Consider the following 27,544-nt stretch of genomic DNA (forward strand, 5'->3'; position numbering starts at 1 on the left):
CAGCCAAGGTTAAGGGGACCATTTAGGGGCATTCCCAGGAATGTTCTTCCTGGGACTTTTGGAGCATATTGGTTAACTGGAGTTTTTCTGATTATTAACATTTAAGGTTTAAAATGTCTAAAAGGGCTGGTGAGATGGCTCAGCTGGTATAGACGGGTAACAAACTAATAACGTGAGTGCTAGCCGAGAGTCATGTGATAGAAGGAGAGCAGCAACTCTTGTGAGTAGGGAGTGGTTCTCTGACCTTCACACGTGACTGATGGTAGTGTGCACACACAAATAAATGAATACAAATGTAAAATTTGTAAATGTCTCATAAAGTAAGTGGGATTTTGCTTGTGTGTTTGTTGTTTTTAGTAACAGGATAGTAACAGGCATTGTCTACCAGGTTACTTTGTTACTTAAACCCATTTGTATCACTTTATAAGGATTTTCTAATTGCTAGGCCTTGAGGGGGTCTCATCTTCAGAGCAGATCTTATACATTGAGTTAAAAATACAGATCTGAAGCATAGTCATGGTCCTTATAGCCCTAAATACAGAGCTAAGCTTTTAACTTTCTGAGCAAATCAATCCTATTTTTGTGAGAATTTTGAGATATTTGAAAACTTAATGATTACATACCATTTCAGATTTTATTAATATCTGTTCTAAATGTACCCAATGAAATTATAACTTGATTGAAAGCTAATTTGCTATGATTACAATCTGAAGACTTGTTAAAGCCTACCATAGTTTAGATTATTGAAAATGTAGAGAGTGAAACCATGGTTTTTCAGAGGTGAGAGGGATTCCTTGAGTGTGGTTTCTCTGAAGCAGAGATAGCCAGCCCTTGAAAAAGGACTCAACGTTGATGAAACAGAAATGCCTTATGTTGTACTGGCAGGCCGCAGCCGAAGGTGTTGGAAGAAAACAGTTAATGTGCTAGGACAGCATGCCTGCAATCCCAGCCGCCATAGCAGTAAACAATGTAACAAAGCCATGTCAGTATGCATGACGAAGCTAGGGGAGCCCTAGAGTATCTCTGTAGCCCTCCAGCCTGCTGTGTTGACATGAGAGTGTGTGTCAGTCAGTAGTCAGATGAAGAGATGTCACGCTGGCTTCCCGTTGTCACCTGCAGAGTGAATGGAATGTCCAAGGCCCTCTCAGCTCTGATGACAGGTGGTTGGGATTTCCTAGGTCAGTACCTGGGTGTGGAATTGGATGACAGAGTTTTGTAGGTGGTTGGGAATGTTGTGCTCTCAACCTGCATGTTTTCTTGAGGTGCTCAGCAGTTTGTGTGGGACAACCAAGTGTAGTCGCACAGCTGCACACAAAGTTTTTGGTTTTCTTAGAGAAAAGTTGTACCTGAGGGTTTTTCCACCCATGGGCCAGTTCCCGAACAAGGACTCGGAGCTTAGTTATTTATGACTATGCCTAGTCCATAAGCTTTGGCTTGCTCCCTGACTAGCTTTTAAACTACTCTATGCCTGCCCACACGCGTGCGCACACACTTGCTAATAGGCCAGCTTCCAGGCGATGCTTCCCCGCAGAGCGCAGGAGGTTATCCCTATGAGGGATCTTCGTATCTTTAGTTTTGCATCAGAGGTGATTAGAAGGAATCTAATTTCAGTAGCGATGCTTTTTAACACCATTCAACAGTTCCTTAAACACATTATTTTCTGGTGCAAAGACTTGCTCACAGATTCTTATAGCTGTCCTAGCCAGAGTTGCCAGTCTCCTGAGGGTTTCTGAATCTGCTGAATCAAGCTGGATAGGCTCAGGTGTGCCTTTGCAAAGTGGAGTTCTCCCATTTTTGGTGGGCAGAGTTAGTTTTTCAAGTTGGGTAATACCTCTACTCCCAGATCAGCACCTAGAGCTTCTTCTCTTTCCCATAGGTTAGGTTTGTATGTTGTCACATAGCACAAGCCATGACAACCAATAGCCACTCAGGGCCGCATAGCCAGACCTTGTCTCAAAAATCAAACAAGAAAGCCCAAGTTAGTATAGGTTTCTAATAGTTGTTTGTTGTTTGTGTGTTTGTTTGCCTTTTGGTGGGAAGAGTGAGAGCAAGATATTGTAACTCAGGCTGGCCTCAAACTCACTATATTACCAAGGATGATCTTACCTTGTGATTCGCTGACCCTCATCTCCCAAGTGCTGGAATCACAGGCATCAACAACCATACCTGGTTTACACAGAGCTGGGAATTGAACCCAGTACTTTGTGCAAGCCCTCTACCAACCAAACTACATTCTCATCCTTTAGTTCCAGAATTTCTGTGATTCTTTCTTCTTTAAGAACATTTCTTATTGATGATGTGATTCATGTACTCTTTTTTTAAAATATGGAACCCAAAGCACAGATTTTTTTAAGGTTTATTTATTATTTACTTTATATATGTGTACACTGTAGCTGTCTTTAGACACACCAGAAGAGAACATCAGACCCCATTACAGATGGTTGTGAGTCACCAAGTAGTTGCTGGGAATTGAACTCAGGATCTCCAGAAGAGCAGTCAGTGCTCTTAGCCGCTGAGCCATCTCTCCTCTCCAGCTCCTGATGATCCATGTACTCTTAAAGATGTTGTTTTTATTTGTGCCACAGTTTGGTGTCCTGTCCTCTCCTGTAAAGCACTCAGTAAATGTTTCCTCACAGACATCTATGCTCTGCTTTGAGCTGTTTCTTGCAGTATGCTTTTGAGTAAATTAATTACTGATTTCAGGAGTCCTAACTCCTATAAGTAATGTACCAAAGTATTGTGATCTGAACAGTCTTATAATTATATAAATATGTATATATATCACCACATATAAATACAATTTCATGTTAGCAACAAACTTATGCCATATATTTAGCAAGTCCCACTTTCTATATAAAAGCCTTATAATAAATTAAGGTCATTTTATACATGTGTTTTTGTTGCTTATATATAATTTATGTTTTACAATACCTAAGGTTCACATTTTCTTCTAGTCTTAATTTCAGCTACTGTTTTATAATATTTAGGATTATATTAATATTATGAGTGTTAAGGAAGGGTTTCAACTTTATTTTTTATTTTAAGAATTAGGTGGCAGAGCTGGAGAGATGGCTTAGTGTCAAGACTACTGAGTGTTCTGCCAGAGGACCAAAATTTAATTCCCAATGCCCACATTATGGCTCACAACTCCAGTTCCAGGGATTTGGTGTAATTTTCTGACCTCCTTGGGCACTGCATGCATATGGTGCACAGACATACATGTAGGCAAAGTAAAAATTAACAAATAAATAAGTAAAAAAAGTATTGGGTATGATTATATTTTCTTTTCTTTCTTTTTTTTTAAAAAAAAGATTTATTTATTTCATGTATGTGAGTACACTGTAGCTGTCTTCAGACACACCAGAAGAGGGCACTGGATCCCATTACAGATGGTTGTGAGCCACCATGTGATTGCTGGGAACTGAACTCAGGACCTCTGGATAACAGTCAGTGCTCTTAACCGCTGAGCCATCTCTCCAGCCTGATTATATTTTCTTTGATGTCACCATGAACAGTAAGATGGGTAAATAGTATTTAAACATTGAGGTTTCGAGCATGTTAGAGCCACTACTGTGGAGCAGTCTGGGAGAAGGAGGAGTTAATAGAGTGTTACTGGAGGGAAGGCTGTGCAGACCTGTGTGCATGACCCTTAGACAGTGACACTTAAGAGCAGATGGAACCCATGAGATGGCCTTAGTGAGTAACCCAGAGTCAGTCCTCAGGACCTACACAGTAAAAGGTCCCCCCACACATGTGCTGTGGCAGCTGTCTGCATGTACATATACACAAGTAGATAAATGTGAAAAGATAGAGATGGGGAAAATTAAAGTTTCTGCTAGCCCAGTACAGTTATTGTCGGTTCTTTTGTATAATAAATGACTATCTTCTGAAATAGCTGCTTTTATTTTCAAAGTATGATTTTGTCCCAAATTGACAAAATATATGGTTGTACAAGTCTTGGATATTATGTTTTATCGATGAGAACAGTTACTATTGTATGGAACAGCCAGTTGCTGTTCAATTTGAGAGGTTTCTTTCTTCCTTTGAGTGGTTGTTTTGACACAAGGCCTCACTCTAGTTCATGCTGGCCAGAAGCTCTAGACACTCCTGCCTCAGCCCGAGTCAGTGAGTCAGTGTGTGTCTCTTTCTCTGTGTTGTCTATATTTTTGAGACACTGTCTCACAGTGTAGCCCTGGCTGTCCTGGAACTCACCATGTAGAGCAGCCTGGCCTTGAACCCAGAGATCTGCCTGCCTGCCTCTGGAACTATGGTGTATACTGCCATGCCCAGTTTTTTTTTTTTTTTAAGTTCTTTAGCTCATGAATGCAGGTGGTGGCGGTTGTTGTTGTTTATACAGGGTTTCTCTGTAGTAGCTCTGGCTGTCCTGGAACTTGCTCATTTCGTAGACCAGGCTGGCTTCAAATTCACACTCATAGAGCTCCGCCTGTCTCTGCCTTGAGAGTGCTGGAGTTAAAGGCCTACACTACCATGTTTGGATATGCAGTTTTGTTTTTAAAATCTTTTTTTTTTTTTTTTTTTTTTTTTTTTGGAGTGGGGTAGTGAGACAGTCTCATTAGTCCTGGTTGCCCTGGGCCTTGCTATATAGATCAGGCTGGCCCACAACTTACAGTAATCTTCCTTCTCCACCCTCTTGAGTTCTGGGATTCTGATTATGCAGCCAGCTTGGTGACTGAATAAACCAGTAACTCTGTATATGCAAAACTAACAAAAAAATGTTAGTATTATTTAGTATTTAGTATTTTCTTAGCTATTTTCATGTTTAATCAAGCCTAGGCAAAAGTTGTTTGAATATATTATCCATGATTTAAAAACCCACAATCATTTGAAAGTAACTTTTTGCATTTTTATTACAGGTAAATTGGGATATTCACATTGTACAGAAACAGAGGTAAGAGAAATATACAAATATTTCTGTAAAAGAGCTTATACTTTTTGGTATGACTTGAGTGGTGAACTCTTGCCGTGGCCCCCAGTCTTCAGATAAAGTTATATGGAGAACAGACACATATCGTCTCCGTTCAGGAAGAACAGGTGCGAAAAGAATCAGGTACTTGTCCACTCGTCTATAGCATTAGAAGAAACAGCTTATTTCCTGTATTTGTAAAATTACTTAACATCCAGAGCCCTGAATAAGAAGTGTTTTAAGAGTGGTTTGTTTTCTCATAATACAATCTGGTATGTCATAATAATAACGTGCTGAGGATGAGAACCTCCATAGTGCTTCTTTAGTAGAACAAAATTAGGACATGGGCATTGCCCCAGTGAGAAGAGTAATGGGAAGAACTGCTCTAAGCTTAGTCGCCCGCTTGCTCAGTTTTCTCTCTCTCTCTCTCTCTCTCTCTCTCTCTCTCTCCTCCCTCCTCCTCCCTCCCTCCCCCACCCCCCCCCGTTTTGCTTTTTTTCAAGACAGGGTTTCTCTGTGTAGCCCTGGCTATCCTGGAACTTGCTTTGTAGACCAGGCTGGCCTTGATCTTAAAGAGATCTGCTTGCCTCTGTCTCCCAAGTGCTGGGATTAAAGATGCACACCACCACTGTCCAGTTTGCTTGGTTATTTCTAAAAGAAGTTTCATGATTTTAATTTTATTCCAGATTTTTATGTGAAATTTCATGTGATTGATTGTGCTCTTGCAAGGTGTCAAGGATAACAGGCCATCTGTAGCAGACCACCATCCTTACACTAGCGTAGTATCAGCCTTGTTAATGCCTACATAATTAAGAAATTGTGTCAGGGGCTAGAGATTTCTCAGTGGTTAAAAGTACTTACTGCTCATCCAGAGATCCTAGTTCAAATCCCAGCAACCATATGGTGGCTCACAACCATCTGTAATGGGTTCTGATACCCTCTTCTGGTGTGTCTGAAGACAGCTACAGTGTAAATAAATATATCTTTAAAAAAAGAAATTGTGCGTCTACTTTTACAATGCATCTGGATATTTCAGTAAATTTTAGTTAATTTTATGTGAAATGCACAATTCCTTAAAATGTTATTTCATAAACAAAAACCAAAAAAATACATTCTTTTTATATTCAATTTATTTTTATATTTTCTACTCAACTTTGAAGGTACAGATACATTTTTAAATTAGTTTTTTAAATGGATTAACGTATAATTACTATTTTTGATGTATTTCCCACACAAGTTAAGGAGTAGGTTCAATCTGAGTCAGAAGATAGTTTTGTCGTAGTTTCAGGATCTGTGAAATTTTGAGTGGTGCATTTTTTTCATCCCAGACCCTTGCCTATAAAATAGGATAATTTCTGTTAAACTCACAGGGCCGTGGAGCTGTAAGGAGAGAGTATATGTGGAATACGTCATTAGCTCCAAGGCACTGTTGTAAATTAAGAGTATACTGACAGTCTAGAATCGTCTGCATCTGTCTGTGGTCCTGACGCGAGGCTCGGTCCATCCAGTGGTGCACTGCCATAAGGTCAGCGTGGCTTTGACACTGTTCCCACCTGGAGGATGACTGTCAGCTACTTGCAGAAGCAAGGGTGAGATCTGGCTGTCTACTCCTAAGGCCGTTAGAGATTTAGAACGTTTAAAAAAAAAAAAAAAAAAAAAAAAAGGTCTTTTAATATTTTTTGTCAAACAATAGTTTTCTTTCCCTTAAAAGTGTTGTTTATATTAATGTGTTGCAGGTTAAAGAGGTTAACTTAGTATCTTCAGTCTTCGTTTTGATTTCCAGCACCGTGAACATTAGTCGTTCACAGGCTGCATCAATGATTCTCTTTAGCAGCCATTATTATCTAAAGAGTATTGAGGTTGGAAACCCGGGCACTGTGGGGCTGAAGAGCACCTGCAAGTGCGACTTGGTCTTGAGGAGGTGGAGTTGGGGGAAGAGGGGCAGCTAGAGGGCTGAGGCAGCGATGTGCAGTCACTATGGGGGTGGGTGGGCCATATAAAAGCTAGGTTGCACTGGGCTAGAAGGATTCTCTGAGAGCTCTCTTAGTTCTGAATTGACTTTCTCTCAAGGAAGAGACTCCCATATCCTAGTGGGAGGCGGAAGCCTTTCCTGCTCTCGCTGGCGGAAAGTCAGACTGAGAATGTATGGAGCTAGCTGCCTCAGACTGCCAATCTGAGCTAACGAGTGGGTGGAGGGTGGTGGAAGGGGTCATCCGAGCCCTCTCCTTCCGTCTTTTCTGAGTCCTCAGCCACAGTGGATGGCTGTGAAGGAGGCTGGAAGAATGAAGCAAGCCTTGGCATAGAATGTTGTTATTCTTCCTTGGGGGATCAGGAAGGACCTGATTCCTAAGCAGGGTTCATAGGCTAACGGAGGGAAATAAAATTACCTTTTCTGAGACTGAAGGAGCCTGATCAAAACAATGTAGTCCACAAAGAGTTTTTATAGCACGTAAAAACCATGTTATGAATTATCTTTTAGTTTTTAAATATGATTTTTAGTTCATTCTTCGAGAGTTCATAAGTGTATAAAATGTATTTTATCAAAGCCACTCTTATTTTCACTCTCTAACTCCTCTTGGATCCTCTTCCTCCCCCATCCCCAAGGCCCTTTTAAAAAAAGATAAAAAAAAAAGCTACTGAGACAGTTTGTGTTGCCCATGTGCACGGATGCGAGGCCATCCACTGGAACATTGTCAGGCTTTCCCTGCGCTGGTTAGGTTTTGGTTTTCGTTGTTGGTTGCTTGGTCGGCTGGTTGGTTGGCTGGTTGGCTGGTTGGTTGGTTTGGTTTGTCATTTTGATGCAAGCTAGGTTCATCTGGGAAGAGGGAATCTAAACTGAAACATGCTTCCATCAGATTCTCTTGATTAATGAGTGGTGTGGGAGTGTCACCGTGGGCAGTGACATCCCTGAGCAGATGGTCCTCAGTTGTATAAACAGGCCGAGCAAGCCGTGAGGGGCAAGCCAGTAAGCAGTGTTCCTCTGGGGTCTCTGCTTTAGTTCCTGCTCCAGGTTCCTGGTTGAGCTCCTGCCCTGATTTCCCTTCATGGTGAAGTGTGATACGATGAGATAAAGTGTCTCCTCCCTTGCTTTTGGTTAAGTTTATCACAATAGAAAGCAAAATAGAATATTTCCCTAGCAGCCATCGACTGTCAATAAATCTTCAGCCCAAGGCAGAAGCTTATGAGCCCCTCCTCTCAGCCCATGCTGAAATGTCAATTGGCTTAATCTTGTGCAGGTCCTGTGCAGGCAGCCACAACTGCTGTGAGTTCATGAGTGCAGCTGTCCTGTCATGTCCAGAAGACACCTTGTTTCTCAAGGACCTCCAGCTCTCACCTCTCCTGTGGCGCTCACTGAACCTGGTGGCAGGAGTGTATGATTCAGATATCTCATGTATGGCTGAGCACACCACAGACATGTGTGCCTGTGCTCTGACCACAGTATACTGTACAAGGAAGCTTCTCAGATGAGGACTGAAAGCACTGGTCTGTGGTATAGGGATATTATTTAAAGGGCAATTTTAGCACTGTGTCTATCTGATGAAATATTAGTAAGTTCTCTCCTAGTGCTTGTGAGCTCACTAGCCATGAGTTGATGGTCAGATTACTGTACCAGGGTGCCGGCTTTCCTCCTGTGGAAAGGCCTTAAATGTAGCATGAAGTGCTGGCTACTCTAACGTTCCTGCTAACTATTGCACCGGGGAGGATATCAATCTTGCCATATGCCGGTCATTATTTGTAGCCCACAGTGGTCACAGCTGGGTAAATGTGTTGATGTCATCCCTGCTGCAGCTTACAGATCACTTTCTGGTACCATTAGAGCCAGCCATTAGGGAGGAAGCTTCAAAATCAGTACCAGCTTGGTCTCTCCATGTCCTGTGATCAGTGTGATGGTGTCTTCAGCAGTAGGATCTTACCTATTATGAGGTTTGGGAAGACAAGGAGGGGCAAGGCAGTATCTGGTATTGTTTGAGGTTTTGTCTTTGGGGACAGACGGACACACACACGCGCGCGCACACACACACACACAGTACCCCACCCCACCCCCATTAGGTTGTTTTGTTTTGTTGTTATTATTTTGAGAGAGGGTCTCTTTATGTAACCATGGCTGTCCTGTAACTCACTAGGTAGACCAGGCTGGCCTTAAAGTTGCAGAAATCCGTCTGCATTTGTCTCCCAAGTGCGGAGATAAAGGAGTGTGCCGCCATGCCCAGCTGGCTAGGTTTTGTTAACTTGATACAAGCTAGGATCTGGGAAGAGGGAATCTAAATTAAAATGTGTCCATCAGATTGCCTTTGGCACGTCTGGGGTATTTCCTTATTAATGATTGGTGTGGGCAGTGCTACTCCTTGGCATATGGTTCTGGGAAGCATAAGAAGCGTAGCCAATGGTGAACCTGGGAAGCAGCTAGGAAACAGCATCCCATGGTCTCTGCTTCCATCCCTCTGTCCTCCCTTCCTGATGGACTGTAACCCGTAAGCAACAGTAAACCCTTTCTCCCTGAAGTTGCTTTTGGACATGGTGTTTTATCCCAGCAACAGAGACTTAGCTAAGACACTCGCTCCCAACACATCATGCTGCACTGGTCTGTGGCTTCTGGGGGCCTCCTAAGCTCTGGTGTAGTGTAATTCTCATTTACTCCCTCCTACCTGGCCTGTGCGTGCGTGTGTGTGTGTGTGTGTGTGTGTGTGTGTGTGTGTGTGTGTGTGTGTGTAGGAAGCTTATTAAATAGGTTTCCTTTTGTATTTTTCAGACATCCTAGTATTGTCTTTTTTCTGCCCTCTCCTTTGCCCTCACTGGTCTTATTTTTTCTATAATTCCTTCTTTTAAATTTATTTTATTTGTGGATGTTTTACATTTACTTATTTAGTGTGTCACACATGTTTATAGAGATCAGAGAACAGTTTTTGAGAGTCATTTCTCTTGCTGTGTGGTTTCTGGAGGCTCAAACTCAGGTAGTCAGGCCTAGTGGCATGTCCCTTTAATCATGGAGCCATCTCGTGTGCCCTGTAATTTTCTTTTTAATACTTTTCCTAATTCATAGAAACCAAACTGAAATTGAGTATAAAGAAAGCCAGGAGAGTATGTATAGATATTCAGTCAGGCCTTCTTCCTTAAGGCAATCTTGTATATCTTTAAATCAATTGTTTTTACCACATCTCTCCCTTTGGGAAGGTTTTGTTATTTTCAGTGCTGGGTATTTACCTCAGGCCCTGGCACATGCTAAGCCAGTGCTGTTCTTCAAAGCTAAACCTCAGCCACCTGGGAAATGTTTTCACATACTTGATGCTAGCCTTCTCAGCATTGGAGTTTGTGAGGGAAACGCCCCTTGTCTTGTCCTGTCCTGACTCTTTAGGACTTTGAGATGGGGTCTTGCTGTACAGCCTAGGCTGGCCTCGAACTCATGTGTAACTCAAGATGGCCTTACCCATGCAGCTGTGCTTCTGTAGGTCAGGGCAACTGGGACGTACCACTGTGCCAGGCTAGCTTTCGAGGGAAGGGAAGTCTTTCATATGATTTAAACAAAGGCCTGGCTTTCACTGTGTAGCACATGCTGGCCTATAACTCGCTCTCCTGCAGCTACTTCCTGAGTGCTGGAGTTCAGGTATGTGCCATTATGCCAGGCGTCAACATGAACATTTAAAAGTTTTAAATAGTTAAATTTCCCCTATTTTTTCAGTTCTTAACTTTTTAATTTTAATTAAAATATAATTACATCTTTTTTTTACCCTCCCTAAACCCTCATGTTCTCTCCCTCCAACCTTTCCCACACATCCCTACTGACTCTTGAATTTGTGGTCTCTTTCTTTTATTATTGTATATATAAACACTATATGAATACACCCTGAGCCTGTTTTATGTTGTTTGTATGTATATGACTTTAGACCACAAATGACTTGGTTTTTGAACATATAATTTGCATACAGTGAAGCTCGCCCTTATAAGTTGTTTTTCCAGTGTTCTATGGTTGCGTTCCTCTGTTAGCCATCCTTATAACCAAATTCTGTCATCTTCGAAACTCTCACCTCACTTCTCTTCCCAGCAGCCACCGATCTCTGCTGCTCTTTTTAATGCTTTAAGGAGACCTGACTCTCTCTTCCTAGAAGTGGCTCAAAGCCCGGCTGCTGACTTATAAACTTGCGAGTGGACGACTGGCCTGTGCTTGCGCTTGCCTGTCCAGAAGGCAGCTCTGGTTCAGGGTTAGGGATAGCTGCTGGCACTGCCATTTTACAGGGTCGGTTTTACTACTGTTATGTAAATAGTCTGAATGGATTGTAATCCTTGATGAAATTGCTGGACACTTTTTTCTAGATTGTAACTTAATTTGTAATTTCTAGTTTCAGCCTGTTCCATTCTGTCTTGTATTAACTGCCGCCAGTTACATAGCACTAGAGCCTTTTCCCTCTGAGAGGAAGGTGGCTAAATGAATAACTAGAGCAGGCTGCTGTTCTTGGGCCGGATTGGCTCATTTTAAGTGGACTAGGTTAATGCATTATATAACATTAGTTTGTCATTACTCAATCTTGATAGACTTGATTTAACTGGGCACTCACGGATAGAACTGATCGGAATCTGTACAGCAGAAGAAAACTGAAGGAAACTGTTAAAAACATTCATGCTTATGTTTTAAAAGGCTTACTTTATTTTAAGTATGCATATGTGTGGGTATGTGTTTGAACGCAGTGCCTGTGAAGGCCAGAGCCGGAGTTGTCATGGGTGTGGTGAGCCACCCTGAACTCAGGCCCTCTTAAGTAATGTGTGCTCTTGTCTGCCCAGTCTACTCTCCAGCCTCTCGAGCTTAGATCTTCTATCCATAAATGCCATTTGTAATGCTTATATTCTCTTCACTCCTGTATACATCCTTAAAAAACTGCCTGAGGGCCTACTGTGGTGAATATTGATAAAGACATTAATACCAAATTTACAAAGTTGATCTATAATTGTTGACATGTGATAGATAAGAACTAAAGAGTAAAAAGCACAGTAATTTATGATATTAATCTTTCCTGGTAAATGTACAGTCACTTGGGAGACACTCGTGGGTATGCTTGCGAGGGGTTTCTAGAGAGGGAAGAGTCATCTGAACTGTGGGCAGCATTGTCCCTGCTCTATAGAAAGAGAAAAAGGAGAAAGCAGGCTGAGCACCAGCGACATCTCGTCCTGCCACGCAGTGTGACCTGCCACGCAGTGTGACCTGCCACCTCATGCTCTTGCTGCCCTGCCTGTCCACCAGGATGGACTGCACCTTTCAACTGTGAGCCAGAGAGGAGCCTGCTCCAGTGCTCTGTCTGGGACCCCGTCACAGCAGCAGCAGCTGACACACTTCCTCCCCGGCTCTGTCTGACTCCTCGTCACAGCAGCAGCAGCTGACACACTTCCTCCACACTTCCTCCCCGGCTTGCACGGTTGGCAGCTGGAGTTCTCCTCACCTGCTCCCCGAGTTTATTCAGCTTCAGAGTAAGGCAGCCACACGGTGCTGCAGGCCATGATGCCCCTTTGGAGCAGCGAGCTGAGTAGGTGACTTCCTAGTCTGCAGATGCCTCTCAGCAGCCACAGCTTCACTTGCTGCCCGGGGCGCAGCCCTCCTGGGTTATTAGATGTAGTTCCTTTTCCTGTAGAAGCGTGTGAGATAGGCCAGTTCTAAATTACTCAGAATGATTTAGCAGTTGTCCTGTATACTGAAATTCTCAGGGAAATTAGACCTATAATTCTAGGTCTTCCTTGGAGAAACTTAAATGTCTTGGGAACGAACCAAAAAAATACATTGATGCTAGTTTCCTGGACTTACTCTCTTGTGGATATAGTTAGTTTTAGGCCCATATTACAGTAGACAAAAAAATTTCATTTCCTGGGCTGGAGAGATGGCTCAGTGGTTAAGAGCATTGACTGCTCTTCCAGAGGTCCTGAGTTCAATTCCCAGCAACCACATGGTGGCTCACAACCATCTGTAATGAGATCTGATGCCCTCTTTCGATGTGTCTGAAGACAGCTACAGTGTATTCATACCTAATAAATAAATCTTAAAAAAATATTTTAAAAAATTTCATTTCCTAATAGCCTAAAGTAAATCACTACAAGTAATGCGTGGGATGCATTTCTTTAACATGGAGTGTAGTGTTGGAAGTGTGTACTTGGTCTTTAGCTAAGTCTGCCCCTCCATTTTAATTTCCCCTCTGGCTCATGACTGCTCATGTGACACTTGGGTGCGTGCTGGGTTTTAAGTTGACATTGATAAGTCTTGGTTAATTTCAGAAATGAAATGATCTAATCTGAAAGAATATGGTGTTCTTAATAAAAAAATATTAGCAGGTTGGAAAAATGGCTCAGCTGGTAAAGTGCTTGGTACACAGGCCTGGGGGCCTGAGTTCATACCCCCCAGCACCTGTGGAAAACTCAGGCATGCGGTACCTGTCTGTGACCCCAGCCCAGTGAAGAGCTGGTGCGTTTACTGGCAGTTGACTGAGGTTACCTCAGTTCTTAGTCTGCAGTTCTTATGTGAGACTGCAGCATGGCTACCCTCTTCCTCAGAGCCAGCCATGGAGAAGCTCCTCTAACACTGGGTAACACGGCCATGGATTGGAATCACAGTATCACATCTGCTCTATCTTCTGTTGTCTAGAAGCAAATCACAGGGCTCATGGACATGACTGTTAGATGTGGAGCCCACAGGGTCACCATAGAGTCTATCCATATGGCCGGAGTTCACAGACCATAGGGCATGCCTCTCCCTGCTGGAAGAGCACACCCCTGCCTCTTGTCAGATGTGCATGACCCAGCGACATGATACAGACAAATACCTTAGGAGCTCTGTGTAGACTGTACTCCTCAGCTGCCATGCTACAAAGACAAAACTCAGGAACCGTTCTGGGTTAAAGGAGGCTAAACAGACTTAATGACAACTACAGCTGATGGTACTGGTTAGGGACACAGTACCGAGGAGTGACAGTTGACAGTTTAGTACGTTTTTGCATTACGTCGTATAGGCAATAACTTTCCTGATACAGATAATTGTGCAGTGGTCATCTGCAGTATGCCCTTAGTTTAGAAAATAGAATTCTACATCGCTTGGAATTGAGGTGGGCACTAAGTGTGCTTCACTCTCAGGTCTGAGAGAGGTAGGGAGGGAAGAATGGCACCGCAGATGAGGCAGATGCTTAACTATTGATAAATCTGGTAAAAGATAAATAGAAATTCTTAAGGACTACTTTTAGGGTGTTTCTGAAAGTTTAAAATAATATTAAAATAAAGTTCCCCCGACTGACCTGAGGGACAAGGAAGCTGTCCTGGAAGTTGGGAGTCTAAGGAATCACCTGGGGCTGGCACCGTCAATGCTGACCTGTTAGTCCCAGCTCTAAGCTCTTCATCCCGAAGCACTTCCTCTGCCACGTGCGAGCGATCCTTAGAGCCGCCCCCTTTCTCCTTGAGTCATTTGAGTTGGTTTAAGAGTTTGAAAGTCTTCCTTTTGATATAAACCAAGACTCACAGAAAAGTTTCAAAACTAGTACAAAGAAATCATTAACATGAGTGTTACCGCTAACACTGAAAGCTTTCCTGCATTGTTGGTGAATTTGGTTGGTAAAGTTTGTTACTAAAAACCTGTAAGTGCTGCTTCAGGATGCACATAGACTGAGACAAATGCAGTCTGAGAGCAGGAGGAGGGGACAGCCCTTCCCTTTCTTTCTGTGGTCATTAAATGTCACTGGCCTTTGTGTCTTCTATGAGGGAGTTCTTAGAGGTAAAACACTGTGCCTGGAGCTTGGAGAGGACTCACAAAATGACTGGCTTCTGAAATACTTTGAAATCAATTCTAGATTTCAGATACCTTATCAACATGTCTGTATATGAATATTATGGATATGTCTAGTTTAGCTTAAGATATAATCACAGGCCTATGAGGTGGCTCAGTGTGGCCACCCGCAGCTAAGCTAGTAAATAAGAGAGATTTATACAGATAGAGTGGCACAGCCATGGAACGACACAGCCATGCCAGGCAAGTACCAGAAAACCCGAAAGTAAATGTCACGGTTATTACTGAGTTTCCACAACTGTTTCAGAATCTTGAAATGCTTGTGATCTAATACCCTTTCCTGGGGTGACTCAGTCTAGTCTCTAGTTTAAAAATGCAAAGTATTCAGACTCTGGGCTGGCCTCGGCCTGCAGGCACCAGCACAGGCCAGTTGTCTCCGCACCCACCCCTCATTCGGCTTCATAGAGTTCCTGGTAGATGCAACTGGGCAGGGCCTACACACCCAGCTATGCACTAGTGTGGGCAAGAGAGCGACTACATTCCATTCTTCTTCTTGCCTTCACCCTGCATATTTAATTAGACACTGTCCTAGGTTGCTTTCTATTGTAATAACACTGGCACAAAGCAACTTGGGGAGGAAAGGGTTTAGTTTGCTTATAATGTAAAGTCCAGGCCAGGAGCTCAAAGAAGAACATGGAGACAAGAACGGAAGCAGAGACCATGGAGGAGACGGCTTACGTACTGGCTTGCTCTCAGGCTGTGTTCTGCTTCCTAAGAAGCCCAAACCCTGTTGCGTAGGGATGGTACGACCCCCCGTGTACTGGGTCACAGACATGCCTACACGCCAGTCTGACAGGCAGCCCCTCAATGCCTTTCCTCTTCCCGGTGTGTCAAGTAGACAGCCAGTGTTAGCTATCACAGACTTCTTGGAAAGTGCTGTCAGGAAACTTAACTCGGCTGTCTCAGGTCTCCGAGAGGCTCTGAAAAGGCAGTGGGAAAGCTTACCTACTTTGCTTTTTGAGCACCTTGAGTACAAGAGAAACCAGAGTTGAAGCTGTTGGTTTATCATTCTCAGCAAATTGTTACTGGGCAGCATTTCTTGTCCTCCTGCCAAACATGTCTTTGAGGCAGTCAGTTTTGTTTTGGGGACTTGAGATAAGACAGTCATTTAACAAATGTAGAGCAGAGAGGCACAGACACACAGAAGTGGCCTTGCCTTAGTTGTACCATTGTAGCGTTGGAAAGCTGCTCTAGCTCCTGCCTGTCTTCAGGAGTCTTCAGTGTCTGTCTGTGGGCTAAGGCAGCGCCATCACTGCTCACGGCAGGCACAGCCTTCCCTTCTGTGTTATTGCCTCTGGAGCCCAGAAGGCAGGACTGGCTGGTGGGAAATGAAGCAATAACCAAGTTTGAGTAAGGGGTGCTCAGGATCTGTAAAAGGCCCTGCATACACAGCTATGTCGGGAGATGTAACTGTGAGTGCCCCAGGGCTATGGAGATTGGAGCGGGGCTTGCTTATTCTTACAGTGAGGTCAGCAGCGTCCTGAATGGCTCACATCTGCAGTGAGCATGTATTTTGAGACAGGACCTTGTATATCCCAGGCCAGCCTCTTAATTTGCAGAGGGATAATCTTGAAATTCTGATCCTTCTGTCTCTACTTCCCAAGTGGTGGGTGTCTTAGTTAGCATTGTACTGCTGTGAAGAGACACCATGACCAAGGCAACTCCTATAAGGACAACATTTAATTGGGGCTGGCTTACAGGTTCAGAGATTCGGTCCATTATGATCAAGGCGGGAACATGGCAGCATCCAGGCAGGCATGGTGCAAGAGGAGCTGAGAGTTGTACATCTTCATCTGAAGGCTCCTAGCAGAAAACTGGCTTCCAGGCAGCTAGGATGAGAGTGTTATAGCCCATGCCCACAGTGACACACCTACTCCAACAGCCACACCTTCTAATTGTGCTACTCCCTGGGCTGAGCACATACAAACCATCACAGTGGGTTACGAGTGTGCACCACCCTGCTCAGCTTATACTCTGGGTCACACCTAGAACCTGGTGCACACTGGGCAAACACTGCCTACTGAGCTATGTTTCCTAGCTTACAATGACTTCTTAAGGAACATGGAGTCTGTTGTTAGGGAATTAATGAGAAATGTTCTGTCTCTCAATTCTGTGTATGTTATCTGTTATTTTAAATATTAAGGTTATTCAAATATGAACAAAACCATATTGTCTGGGAATATATGCAATTTTATCTAAGCTACAAATTTCCCCTAATGAAATCTTACTATGAATATCTGTCACAAGCAACAGCAAATCACAGTGGTTTCTGTTGATTACTCAAAATACTCTCCCTCAAACTTTGTAGAAAAGTATTTCTTCTAGATTTCTATACAGTAAAATTTTAATACTTGGTGATTTGACTTTTGTGTGCAATTATGTATATATTACTGTATATTTTTAAGAATTGGAAATAGGGGGCTGGAGAGATGGCTCAGTGGTTAAGAGCACTGACTGCTCTTCCAGAGGTCCTGAGTTCAAGTCCCAGCAACCACATGGTGGCTCACAACCATCTGTAATGGGATCTGATGCCCTCTTCTAGTGTGTCTAGCTACAATGTACTTAAATAAAACAAATAAATAAATCTTTAAAAGAATTGGAAGTAGAATTATAAAAGAGAAAAACAGCTGTGACACAAGAAGACCAATGAAAACTGAGATCACAGCAGTGCTTTCGGAAAGGAGTTAGAGCTAAGAGCAAAATGGAGACAGGAGCTTCCTGCTTTATTGGACACATGGGACAGAGAGAGTGCTAGCTACCTTCTTGGCTTTCCTTGAAGTCACTCTTTTTTCATTAAGTTCCCTCCTAAGGGTGGGCACCCCAGGCAGTTTGTTTTTCTGAGCTCTTTGAATTTACTTGAAAACTGTCCTCTTGTAGGCAGACGCAAGTGCACACCTGTTCTTGGCAACCCAGAACTCGAGAGTGGGAGCTGAGAGAGATAAGGACGCTCTTGGTCTGGCCATTGTGTCCTCCCAACAATGGCTCCTTGTGAGGCAGGAGCGTATATCAATACTACATTGTAGTTCTGGCTCATGTAATTGGTACAGTGTCTCTTCCAGCCCTCTCCCTAACTTTCTTCAGGTGCAAATAGGTCAAGGTGATGTGGGATAAAGGTGACTCCCTGAGGTACATGAGGAAGATAGCAAGGACAGGCTTCTCCAATGACAGTAGCCTCTGACCTCAGGACTCCACGGTTACCTCTCTAAGCCAGACAGTCTCTTCTCTTCTCCCCCCACCCCCGTGTGTGTGTGTGTGTGTGTGTGTGTGTGTGTGTGTGTGTGTGTGTGTGTGTGTGCGTGTGTGTGTGTGTAGCTGCACATGTGTACATTTCTGTATGGAGGCCAGAGGTTGGTATTTTCCTCAGGAGCTTTCTACCTTGTTTTTGACGGTCTCTCTCTGGGACCTGAGGGATGGTGATTGCAAGCCTGCCAGTGAGCAATGAGGATCTGGCTCCTGGCTTCTTCCATGCTGGGATTACAAGTGTGTACCACCATGCTGTATTTTTTAAATGTGTGCCAGGAATCAAATTCATGTCCTTGTGCTTTTTGTGGCAAGCGCTTTCCTAGCTGAACTGTCTGCCTGGCCCTCCAGGTCACACTTTGTATTTACCTGTGTATCTGTCACTTTACTGAGCTTTTTAAGGTCAAGGACTGCTTCATCGGTCTTCATATCCATACTTCAGTGTGTGGTGAAGCAGGCCTTCATTGAAAAGTAGTTGCAGAGTTGTTTAAAAACCACACAACTTTGTGTGGAAGAGGGAAGGTTGAGAAAAGCTCTCAGGAAGCCTAGCCTTTCCCGAGGCAGCCGAGCTGGCTGTAAACTCCTGAGGTTCCTGCCTCTACCTCAGAGAGCTCGGATTACAGCATGAGCACCTGTGCACGCTTCGCTGTCCCTTGTCTGTCTGGCTCTGGGACAGGTGAGCGATGTGTAGTTTTATTTAATATTACTTAACACATGAAAAGGATTCTAGTTTATTTTGGCTTACTTACTTTTTTTTTTCTTTTTGAGACAGTGTCCCACTATCCAAGCCTGGTAGGCCTAAAACTTGATATGTAGACCAGGCTGGCCTCGACTTTAGAGAGATCTACTTGCCTCTGCCTCCTGAGTGCTGAGATTAAAGGCGTGTATCAGGCTTTGTTTATATAAGTTTTACAGTAAAAAATGGAACGGCTAGAAAATAAGCCCCATACACCCCATCACCTCCACTTCCACTCTGTAGTAACTAAACATTTAGCATTTAATAGTTTCTTACCTGCTTTTTCTTGTGGATTATAATAAGAATTATAGTGCATATGAACAATACTGGTTTGTAACCAAATTTTTCACCTAACTCAGAGCCTCCTGATCTTTGCTTTGATGGTAGAGATGGACGATCCAAGCTGTTGGATAGGACGAGGTTATTAAACTTCAGCGCTGTGGTAATTATGCTGTGTGTGTGTGTGTGTGTGTGTGTGTGTGTGTGTGTGTGTGTGTGTGTGTGTATGTGAGAGAGAGAGAGAGAGAGAGAGAGAGAGAGAGAGAGAGAGAGAGAGAGAATAGCATGACCAAAAGCAACTTAAAAATGTATTTTGGCTCCAGAGGGCTGGCTGTCCATAATGGTGGGGAAGGTGTGGGAGCGGAGCACGATGTTCTCCGTGACGGACTCCTTCAGCAAGGCTCCACCTCCTCAAGGCTGGACAGCCCCCCTAAATGGTGCTACCAGCTGGGGGCCAAGTATTCAAATGCATGAGCTGTGGGAACAGTTTTTCATTTAAACCTCTACACACTCTCACAAACTAAGGAGCAGCTGCATTGTCACTAAAGGGTATCGATTCTGACAAGGATTCTGACAAGGTGCAGTGCAACTGTAAGACACCTTGAGGAACCATGTTAGATTTGCAGTTATTGCCATGAAGAGAGCCTTCGTGTTGGCAGCTCTATTGAGTTAGAAGCAGACTGGGAGCCTCTGCTATATAAGGTGGACAGCACCTCTTGGCAGAGAAGATACAGTGGAAGGGAGGCTGGGCCTGGAGTCTGCAGACTCATGATGTCGTTTACCCTGGGCTATGTGTGTGGATTTTGAGCAAGTCATTTAACCTCTTTTTACCTTCTGTGAACAAAAGGCGTGTTCTTTGAATATTTTTTTCTGTTGTTCAAACATACAAAAAGATTTTTGGTATTTCAGCTATCAGTTTTGTTATCAAAAGAAGAAATATGCAAATGAAAACTGGGATAATGCCCTCTTCTAAATATTTACTGTTGAGTTGCAGTTGGCACTTGCCATCTCACCCCTCATTCCTTCCCTGCAGTTCAAAGCCAGGCTGTTACCATGCCTCCGTCCTGTCACTCTGCGGGCTTTTCAGGGGCTCCATCCTCCTTCTGTAAGAGTGCTTACAGGATTGAGTACCAGGCTTCCACTATGGAGAACCAGGCTTCTCAGCTCCTGTTCACTTCCTTTACACACACTGGCTACCTTTGAATGTGATAGAAACATTCCAGGCACCTTCTGTCTGAGCCTTCATACTGGCTCCTGCGTCATTCGTTCTCAGATTGTTTAGTGCCAACTACCCCTTACCCAGCTTAATCCGCTCCTGTTAAGTCGTGGGGTATGAACTATCTATTGACTATTTAAAATTTTCCAATGCTGTCTTGAGATGCTGTTCTCTTCACAAGGTATCTAGTCTTTTCCCTATGAGAACACAGATTGTAGAGAGCAGGATTTTTTCCTTGGGTTCACTGGTGGTCACTCACTGGCTGGCCCTACAGTACTGAGTTAATAATATCATCCTCACAGATTTCGCTCACTGTATAAAAACAGCAACATGCTTGTAGTACTTGTAGGCATCAAGTACTCCAGGGAGCTCATGAAGAAGTAAAGACTCATAAAGAAATCCATTTCACAGAAAAGCAGGTATAGAACACCCCTGACTCGGGAGAGCTGTCCTGCTAGGCCATGCTGGTCTGGGGACTTCTGCAACATCCCTTCCCCCATGAGGGTAGCATCCTCAGGGACCCTCTGGGAACCCTCACACTCATGTCCTTTCTGTGTTTCGTCCCCTCATGCTGCCCTTTCCCTGGAGGCTTGAGGGCTGTGTGGTGGACATGGGGCCCATGCCAGCTTTGTGCTCCTTCCAGTTTAAATGATCTGCTGTGTCCTGACACTGGAATGCTTTTTATCTTTATGAGGAACATTAATTCCTAGTCTGCAGATCACATCAGAAGAAAACTTTCCAGCTTACTCTATTCAGCAGTTGGCATGTTTGGTTATTCAGCTACTGGTTAAAAATGTCCTCACCTGCCTGCTAGTATAAGCTCGCAGTTCTTCATCAGTGTTTCCTTCATGCCGATACAGTGTATGTGAACAGCTAGTGGGAAAATACTTATTTTGTTAACATATTGCTACATTGAACTGCCCTCCATGTAGCAAAAGGTAATTTTGTCTTTCACAGCATTAGGTCCCCACTTCCTTGTTTTCATAAGATGACAGAGGTGGTTGCTGTCACTGGATTAGACTAGAAGGAGCCCGCTGCTGTGTGTCCATCTGTCCTTGTCCTCTTTCTCCTCAGGCTGGGCCTTGTTTGTTTTCTCAACTTGGCACAAAAGTTTTTTTTTAGAAGTGATGATCTATAAACTGCTTAGAACAGGTTGGTTTACCTAAGAGCAACTTTTACCCAAGTATCTGGGTTTTGTACCCTTTCTGTCTTGCTAATGCTTGTGTGTGTTTGAAGAGAGATTGTGGTAAGAATACACCTGATCTCACACCCCAACAGGGCTGCACACCTCCTCTCCCAGTCCCTGGGCAGGGTGGTCCAAGGTCAGGGTTCTCTTTCCCTCACTGACTTTGACTGTATGTGAATAGAGTGGTACAGCACTCTGGAGTTTATGGCCTCTGAGGGAAGTGGATCTAGCGCCACTGCTTATGTTCCTTAACCCCAATTTGTGAGTCTCTAAAATTGGAAGGGTGTAGGTTAATATGCATAATGCCTGTTAAAAATGCTAGTATAAGAGTGAAAATGTGTGAAAATAGTTAACATAAGACCTTACATAGCCTAGTTCAGTAGATGTCAGCTGATTGGAAAATCTCGTTTAAGTTGTATTTCTTTCTTTCACAGTCTCCTTTTATGTATATTAACTTATCTGCACATATGAATAACTCTCAGATCTGTGCTCTGTGCTGAGTACACAAGGTGATCAAAACAGACTTGACCTTGATCACAGAGGAAAGATGTTTGTGCCCTGAAGTCTGACAGTTACTAGAACATTTAAGTTGAACCAGGAATAAAGTTTTAAATACACAGTTTAATTTTTAAAAACTCCAGAGAGAGAGAGAGAGAGAGAGAGAGAGAGAGAGAGAGAGAAAGAGAGAGAGAGAGAGAGAGTAGTTTTCCAGAGTTTTGAGTAAGAGGTGCTTACATTTGCTGAGAGAGCTTGTGTAACTGTCCTCCAAGGACAGTTAGTAGGTCAGTAGAAACGGAAGAAAGGGACAGAAAGAAACAGGGTTTGTGAAGCAGACTGGAGCAAGTCCATTGAGGATTTTTTTTTTTTTTAAAGTGAAACAAGGAAAGCAATTGTGAACTGGAAAGTGAAGTCCGGAATTTTCCAGCATAACTTTTGAAGCTGTAACTTCTGACAGCAGAGTCAGAATTAATAGCTGTTTTTGCCAGAAACAAAATTTGGCTTAACAGTGTGAATAGACCCCAACAGCGCTAACATGGTATGGGGTCGTGTTTGGTTTTGGTATGACCAAATATTATGTAAAAGTTTATTGTCAACTGTAAATAGTATATCATTTAACATATTTATTTTTATGTATGAGTGATTTTCCCCACGTGTATGTATGTGTACCATATATAATAAGTAATTATATATGTATTTATGTATTTATATGTATATATGTAGGTGCTGGGAACCAAACCAAGTCCCTTGTAAGAGCAGCAAGTGTTCTTAACCACTGAGCCATCGCTGCAGCCCCTAACACACCATATTTATTTCTATGATAAATATAATTTAACATATGAGGCCTGGCGTGGTGGTTCATGCCTTTAATCCAGCACTTGGGAGGCAGAAGCAGTTGAATCCTAATCCTGTGAGTTCCAGGACCGCCTGAGCCACACAAAGAAACCCTGTCTCAGAATAACAACCACAAAAGGTTTGGTATAATGAGCAGATTAAGTGCATTCATGTATTTATTTTTAAAGAATAGGAATGTAGTTTTTTGCTTTATATTAAAATAAGTCAATTTTAGAAATAACAGTAGCCATCAACTGATAAATGAATGACTAAAATGAGGTATAATCATATAATGGGATGTTATTTGAGGATAAACAGATGAGAAATCCAAATAGAGCATAATGTAAGTGGAACGTTCTAGGTGAGAGTGGCTGTTTACCATGTGTCGTATGGTTGCATTTGTATTATGTCCAGAGTTGTTCATCTCTAGACAGAAAGTAGACCAGTCATTGTGTGTGGGAAACAGGGATGAGGGATTGGAAGACAGCTAACTGCTAAAGGTCGCGGTGTTCTGGGAGGGGGGCAGTGAACAAACGGAAGGTCTTAGCCTGTGGTTGTGTAAGTACAGTGAGTGCTGGCATGGCATGTGATTAATGTGCATAAACGCTGGTTGTGTCTTAAATTAACCTCTAAGGTATACAAGGTAAAACCTGAGACTTACACTGACTTGGATTCTCCCTGATACTGAAGGGAGTGGGCAGCAGCTCTCTTTCTTAAAGCAGGGGTTCTCAAATGTGGCGTCACTGGCTGCTCTGGGAGGCCCCAGGTCTGCACTCTGGATTCCAGGCGGCAGGAAGTGGGGAGAGTTCCTTCAGAGCTGCTCCACTGCCTCAGCCTTCGCTTTCTTCTTCGTTGGTTGTTTGTTTGTTTGTTTGTTTTGGTTTTGGTTTTTAATAAGATATTTGTTAGGTGGACATGTATATGTGTATAGCACACGTGATAGACGCACGTGTAGAGGTCAGAGGACAACTTGTTGGATGGAGTCAGTTCTTTCACCGTGTGGGACTGTAACGTATAACTCAGGTTGTTGGATTTGGTTACAGGTGTCTCACTGCTGAGCCATATCTCGGGCCCTGCTTCAATTAAAAAATATATATATGTGTGTGTGTGTGTGTGTGTGTGTGTGTGTGTGTGTGTGTGTGTGTGTGTGTGTGTGTGTTGTGAGTTAAGCCACTGTGTGGGGTGAGAGCAGAGGGCAGAAGAGTGAGTTGGAGATCACACCCAGTCCCAGGGGACTTAGATATTAGATATTGAACTCGTCTCCTTCTCCTCCTCCCCCAGTCCTCCTCTTCTCTGATGTCTTCTTCAACAGGTCTTCTCTATGTAGCCCTAGCTGTCCTGAGACTGACCAGACTGATCTTACCTCAGCAATGCACCTGCTTCTGTCTCCCCAGTCGTCCTGGGATTAAAGGGGTGTACCACAAGCCTAGCTTTGTTTCAGTTTCTTAATCAGGAAGAGTTAGGATAACAGTCATGTCTACTTGGTAGAAGGATAGTGAGGACCTGCAGTGTTATATTGATATTGATGCAGATGCTGGCATATGTGCAGATAAAGTGGCACTTTTTTTCCTAATAATAAATTTTCATTAACTAGGTAATAGTGGTGCAGGCCTTTAATCCCAGCACTTAGTTAGTCAGAGGCAGGCAGAAGAGGTGAGTTCAAGGGCAGCCTGTTCTACAGAGTGAGTTCCAGAAAAGCCAAGGCTATACAGAGAAACCCTGTCTCAAAAAAAAAAAAAAAAAGAATAGATTTTTCAGATATTGATGCTTTTAACAGCCTCTCACCTTTAAATACCTTTAAATTAAAGTTTAAAATATCAATTTTTGTAAGATTTATTTTTTTTCTTTTTTTCGGAGCTGAGGACCAAACCCAGGGCCTCGAGCTTGCTAGGCAAGCGCTCTACCACTGAGCTAAATCCCCAACCCCTGTAAGATTTATTTTATGTATGTGAGTACACAGTCGCTGTCCTCAGACACACCAGAAGAGGGCATCGGATCCCATTACAGATGGTTGTGAGCCACCATGTGGTTGCTGGGTATTGAACTCAGGACCTCTGGAAGAGCAACCGGAGCTCTTGATTGCTGAGCCATCTCTCCAGCCCTAAAATAGATATTTTTCTCAACTTTCATGCAATGTAACTTTCTAGCTGAGGCACAGGCTAAAAACTAAGAACAGATATTACCAAATTTTACCAAATTCCTCTCGAAGATGGAGCCCTGTGCTGCTTTCAGAACACGTGGTAAACTGGCTTTTAAACTAGAGAGAGTCTTGGACATATGGAATGTGACATTATTTCTCAACTTGTTTTGTCATCTCCTGCTAAGACTGTAGCATATACTGTACTGAGAAGATTGTTTTTTATTTAAAGAATTGTCTTCATTAGTTCAGGTGTTCTGTGACTAAGGTCATCATTCTTGCTCTTGTGGGCTCACAATTCATTCCTTCCAAGGAATGTTAAGGTGACCTGACAGCCTGGCTTGAGAACTGTGGTTCTTGGGCAAAGGAAGGAGTATGGAGATAGTTTAAGAAAACTTCTTTCTTTGAGGGATAAATAAGTTCTCTACTTAGAGTTTAATGTTACAGAGTTATGGTGACACAGTGTCAGAGTGTAATTATATACTTTAATGGAACTAATACAGCAATACACAGCATAGGAAGGCTCTTCTCCTGAAATAATGCTAAATGACTTATAGGCCTTTATATTTGTCATATGCTTTCTTTCTATGTGAATTTTTTATGCTGGCTGACTTACAATCTTCCTTTCTTGATCATTATACAGACTTACCTCATTGTGTTTAGTATGCATTATAACATCTTTTTAACTTGTGGATTCTTTGTTTTATATCATGCACCCCAATCCCACTCATCTCCTGTCCCTTCATATCCACTCTTTGCTCTTGCAACAAAATAAAAAACACAAATAAACAAACAAAAAAGCATGGGCAGCATCTTACTGTGAAAGCTGTAGCATGTCACAGTGTGTCCCACAGTGCATCCCTCTGTCCACACATCTTCACTCGCAAATGTTCTTTGCAGTGAGTCATTGGTCTGGTTCAGGATCTCTGGCTTCTGTGACACCATCAATATTAGATTGTCACCAGGCTTCCTCCAGGTTATCTTGTTGCCCTGTGTCATGGAGATCCTGCAACTTCAGATAAACAGGGGTGGGCCAACCCAATGCTGCCATTGGCAGGAGGCAGGGTCAGCTCTCTTTCATGCCTTTGGGATGCACCCACACCTCCGGGGCCAGCTCCACTGTGCTGCTGTCAGGCCCACTCTCCCATGTGTTGCAGCCTGTGAGGACTTGAACCAGCTCTCCTGCTTTCATATGCTTGGGGTGGCTCACCCATGCCTTCACCTTCAGGGCTAGCTCCACTGTCAACCAGGTGAGCTGCAGGGTCTGCTCTCCTGAGGGGGCAGGGCTAGCTCTCCTGCTCTCCTGCCCTTAGGACTAGCTCTCCCACTGCTGGGGGTGGGGAGGCCGGGACAGGGACTCATCACTCTCACACCACCTCACCCTTGCCTCTTCTCCAAAGACTAATGGCAGAGGAGTGGCAGGGCCAACTCTCCCACGCTCTCACCCTCAGGGCTGGCTCACCTGTGCCCCTACCACCAGGCTGTACTGGTTTGTTGTCCAGGTGAGGGGCAGGGCCAGCTCACCTGCTCTCAATCTCATAATGCCAGGGCAAATTCTCCAGACAGCCTGTAGGTGGGGAGGGGTGAGGTGGGGAGGGCATCACACCCACACCCACGCAGCATCCCTGCAGACTAGTACTGCAGCTGGTGAGGGGCAGGGATATCTCCCATGCTTCTGACCATGTGGGTAGCTTTCCCAACTGCCGGAGTTGGTAAGGGGGTAGGTTAATTGTGCCTCTGCCACCAAGCCAGTACCTGTGCTGCCTGGTTAAGGCATAGGGCCTGCTTTCTCTAGTGCTGTGGCTGGTGAGAGGTGGACCAGCTTTCCAGAGTGCTGCAGCCAGTGAGGTGTAAGGCCAATCCCCCCTCCCTCACCCCCTAGAGCTGAGGACCAAACCCAGGGCCTTGAGCTTGCTTGCTAGGCAAGCGCTCTACCACTGAGCTAAATCCCCAACCCCAGATAAGGCCAGTTCTGCACAGCCCCTGGACATCCAAGTGGTCCCCAGTGGCTATCTGTCCCCAACTCAGACACGGTCCTCAGCCATAGCTTAGACTGGGACCTCATCATGACCCCAGATAGCGGAGTTGCCACTCCAAACAGCCTGCACCTCTCCCCCTAGAGCCTCCAGTTCATCTCTCTTCATAATGCTCAAACTACCCCATTTCTTTCATTCCTTCTGTCCACCACATACTCGCACATTGAGGTGGCTCCTGCTGCAGGCTGACCTTGGCGCAGGCTGATAAGCTCTTGCAACAGCAGTCTATTGCCTGCCTATGCTGTAGGCCCGTGGGCAGGCCTGTGGGTGACATGGTGGTCTGCACATCTCTCTATCTTCCTCCTCCCACTGCACTAGGTGGGATTCTGTATGTCTATGGCCTGCCCTGGCTGTGGGGTCAGGGGAAGGTCTGTGGGTGTCTTTCCAGCCCTCAGTGTGTGACCTGGGGGAACACAGGTCTCAGTCTTCCCCCATGCTGTGCTGCCTGGATTTGACTTGACTTGGTTTGATTTTTATGTGTCCTAGGCACCAAGCCAGGCGTCAGAGGACTGCCATTCGCCCTGGCCCTGACTGGTATAAGAAATGCGCCACCCACAGGTGCCTCTTTGCCCATTGCCAGGCGTTTCTACCACTTTAAAAGCTGACAGCTTGCTGGGCTCTCTGTGTGCTCTATCACTCATTTAATACTCACA

The 27,544-nt window shown here is 44.0% G+C and overlaps 1 protein-coding gene across 1 annotated transcript in view; it reads left to right on the top strand.

The window, feature by feature from the left end:
- The window catches only part of Spire1 (spire type actin nucleation factor 1), a 126,813-nt gene that overhangs the window by 17,741 nt on the left and 81,528 nt on the right, over positions 1-27,544 (top strand). The window contains 1 exon segment of the mRNA XM_032885769.1: positions 4,875-4,909. Coding sequence (XP_032741660.1) covers positions 4,875-4,909 — 35 coding nt within the window.

The sequence above is a fragment of the Rattus rattus genome, chromosome 15, assembly GCF_011064425.1.
Source record: "Rattus rattus isolate New Zealand chromosome 15, Rrattus_CSIRO_v1, whole genome shotgun sequence".
Classification (NCBI taxonomy): Eukaryota; Metazoa; Chordata; class Mammalia; order Rodentia; family Muridae; genus Rattus; species Rattus rattus.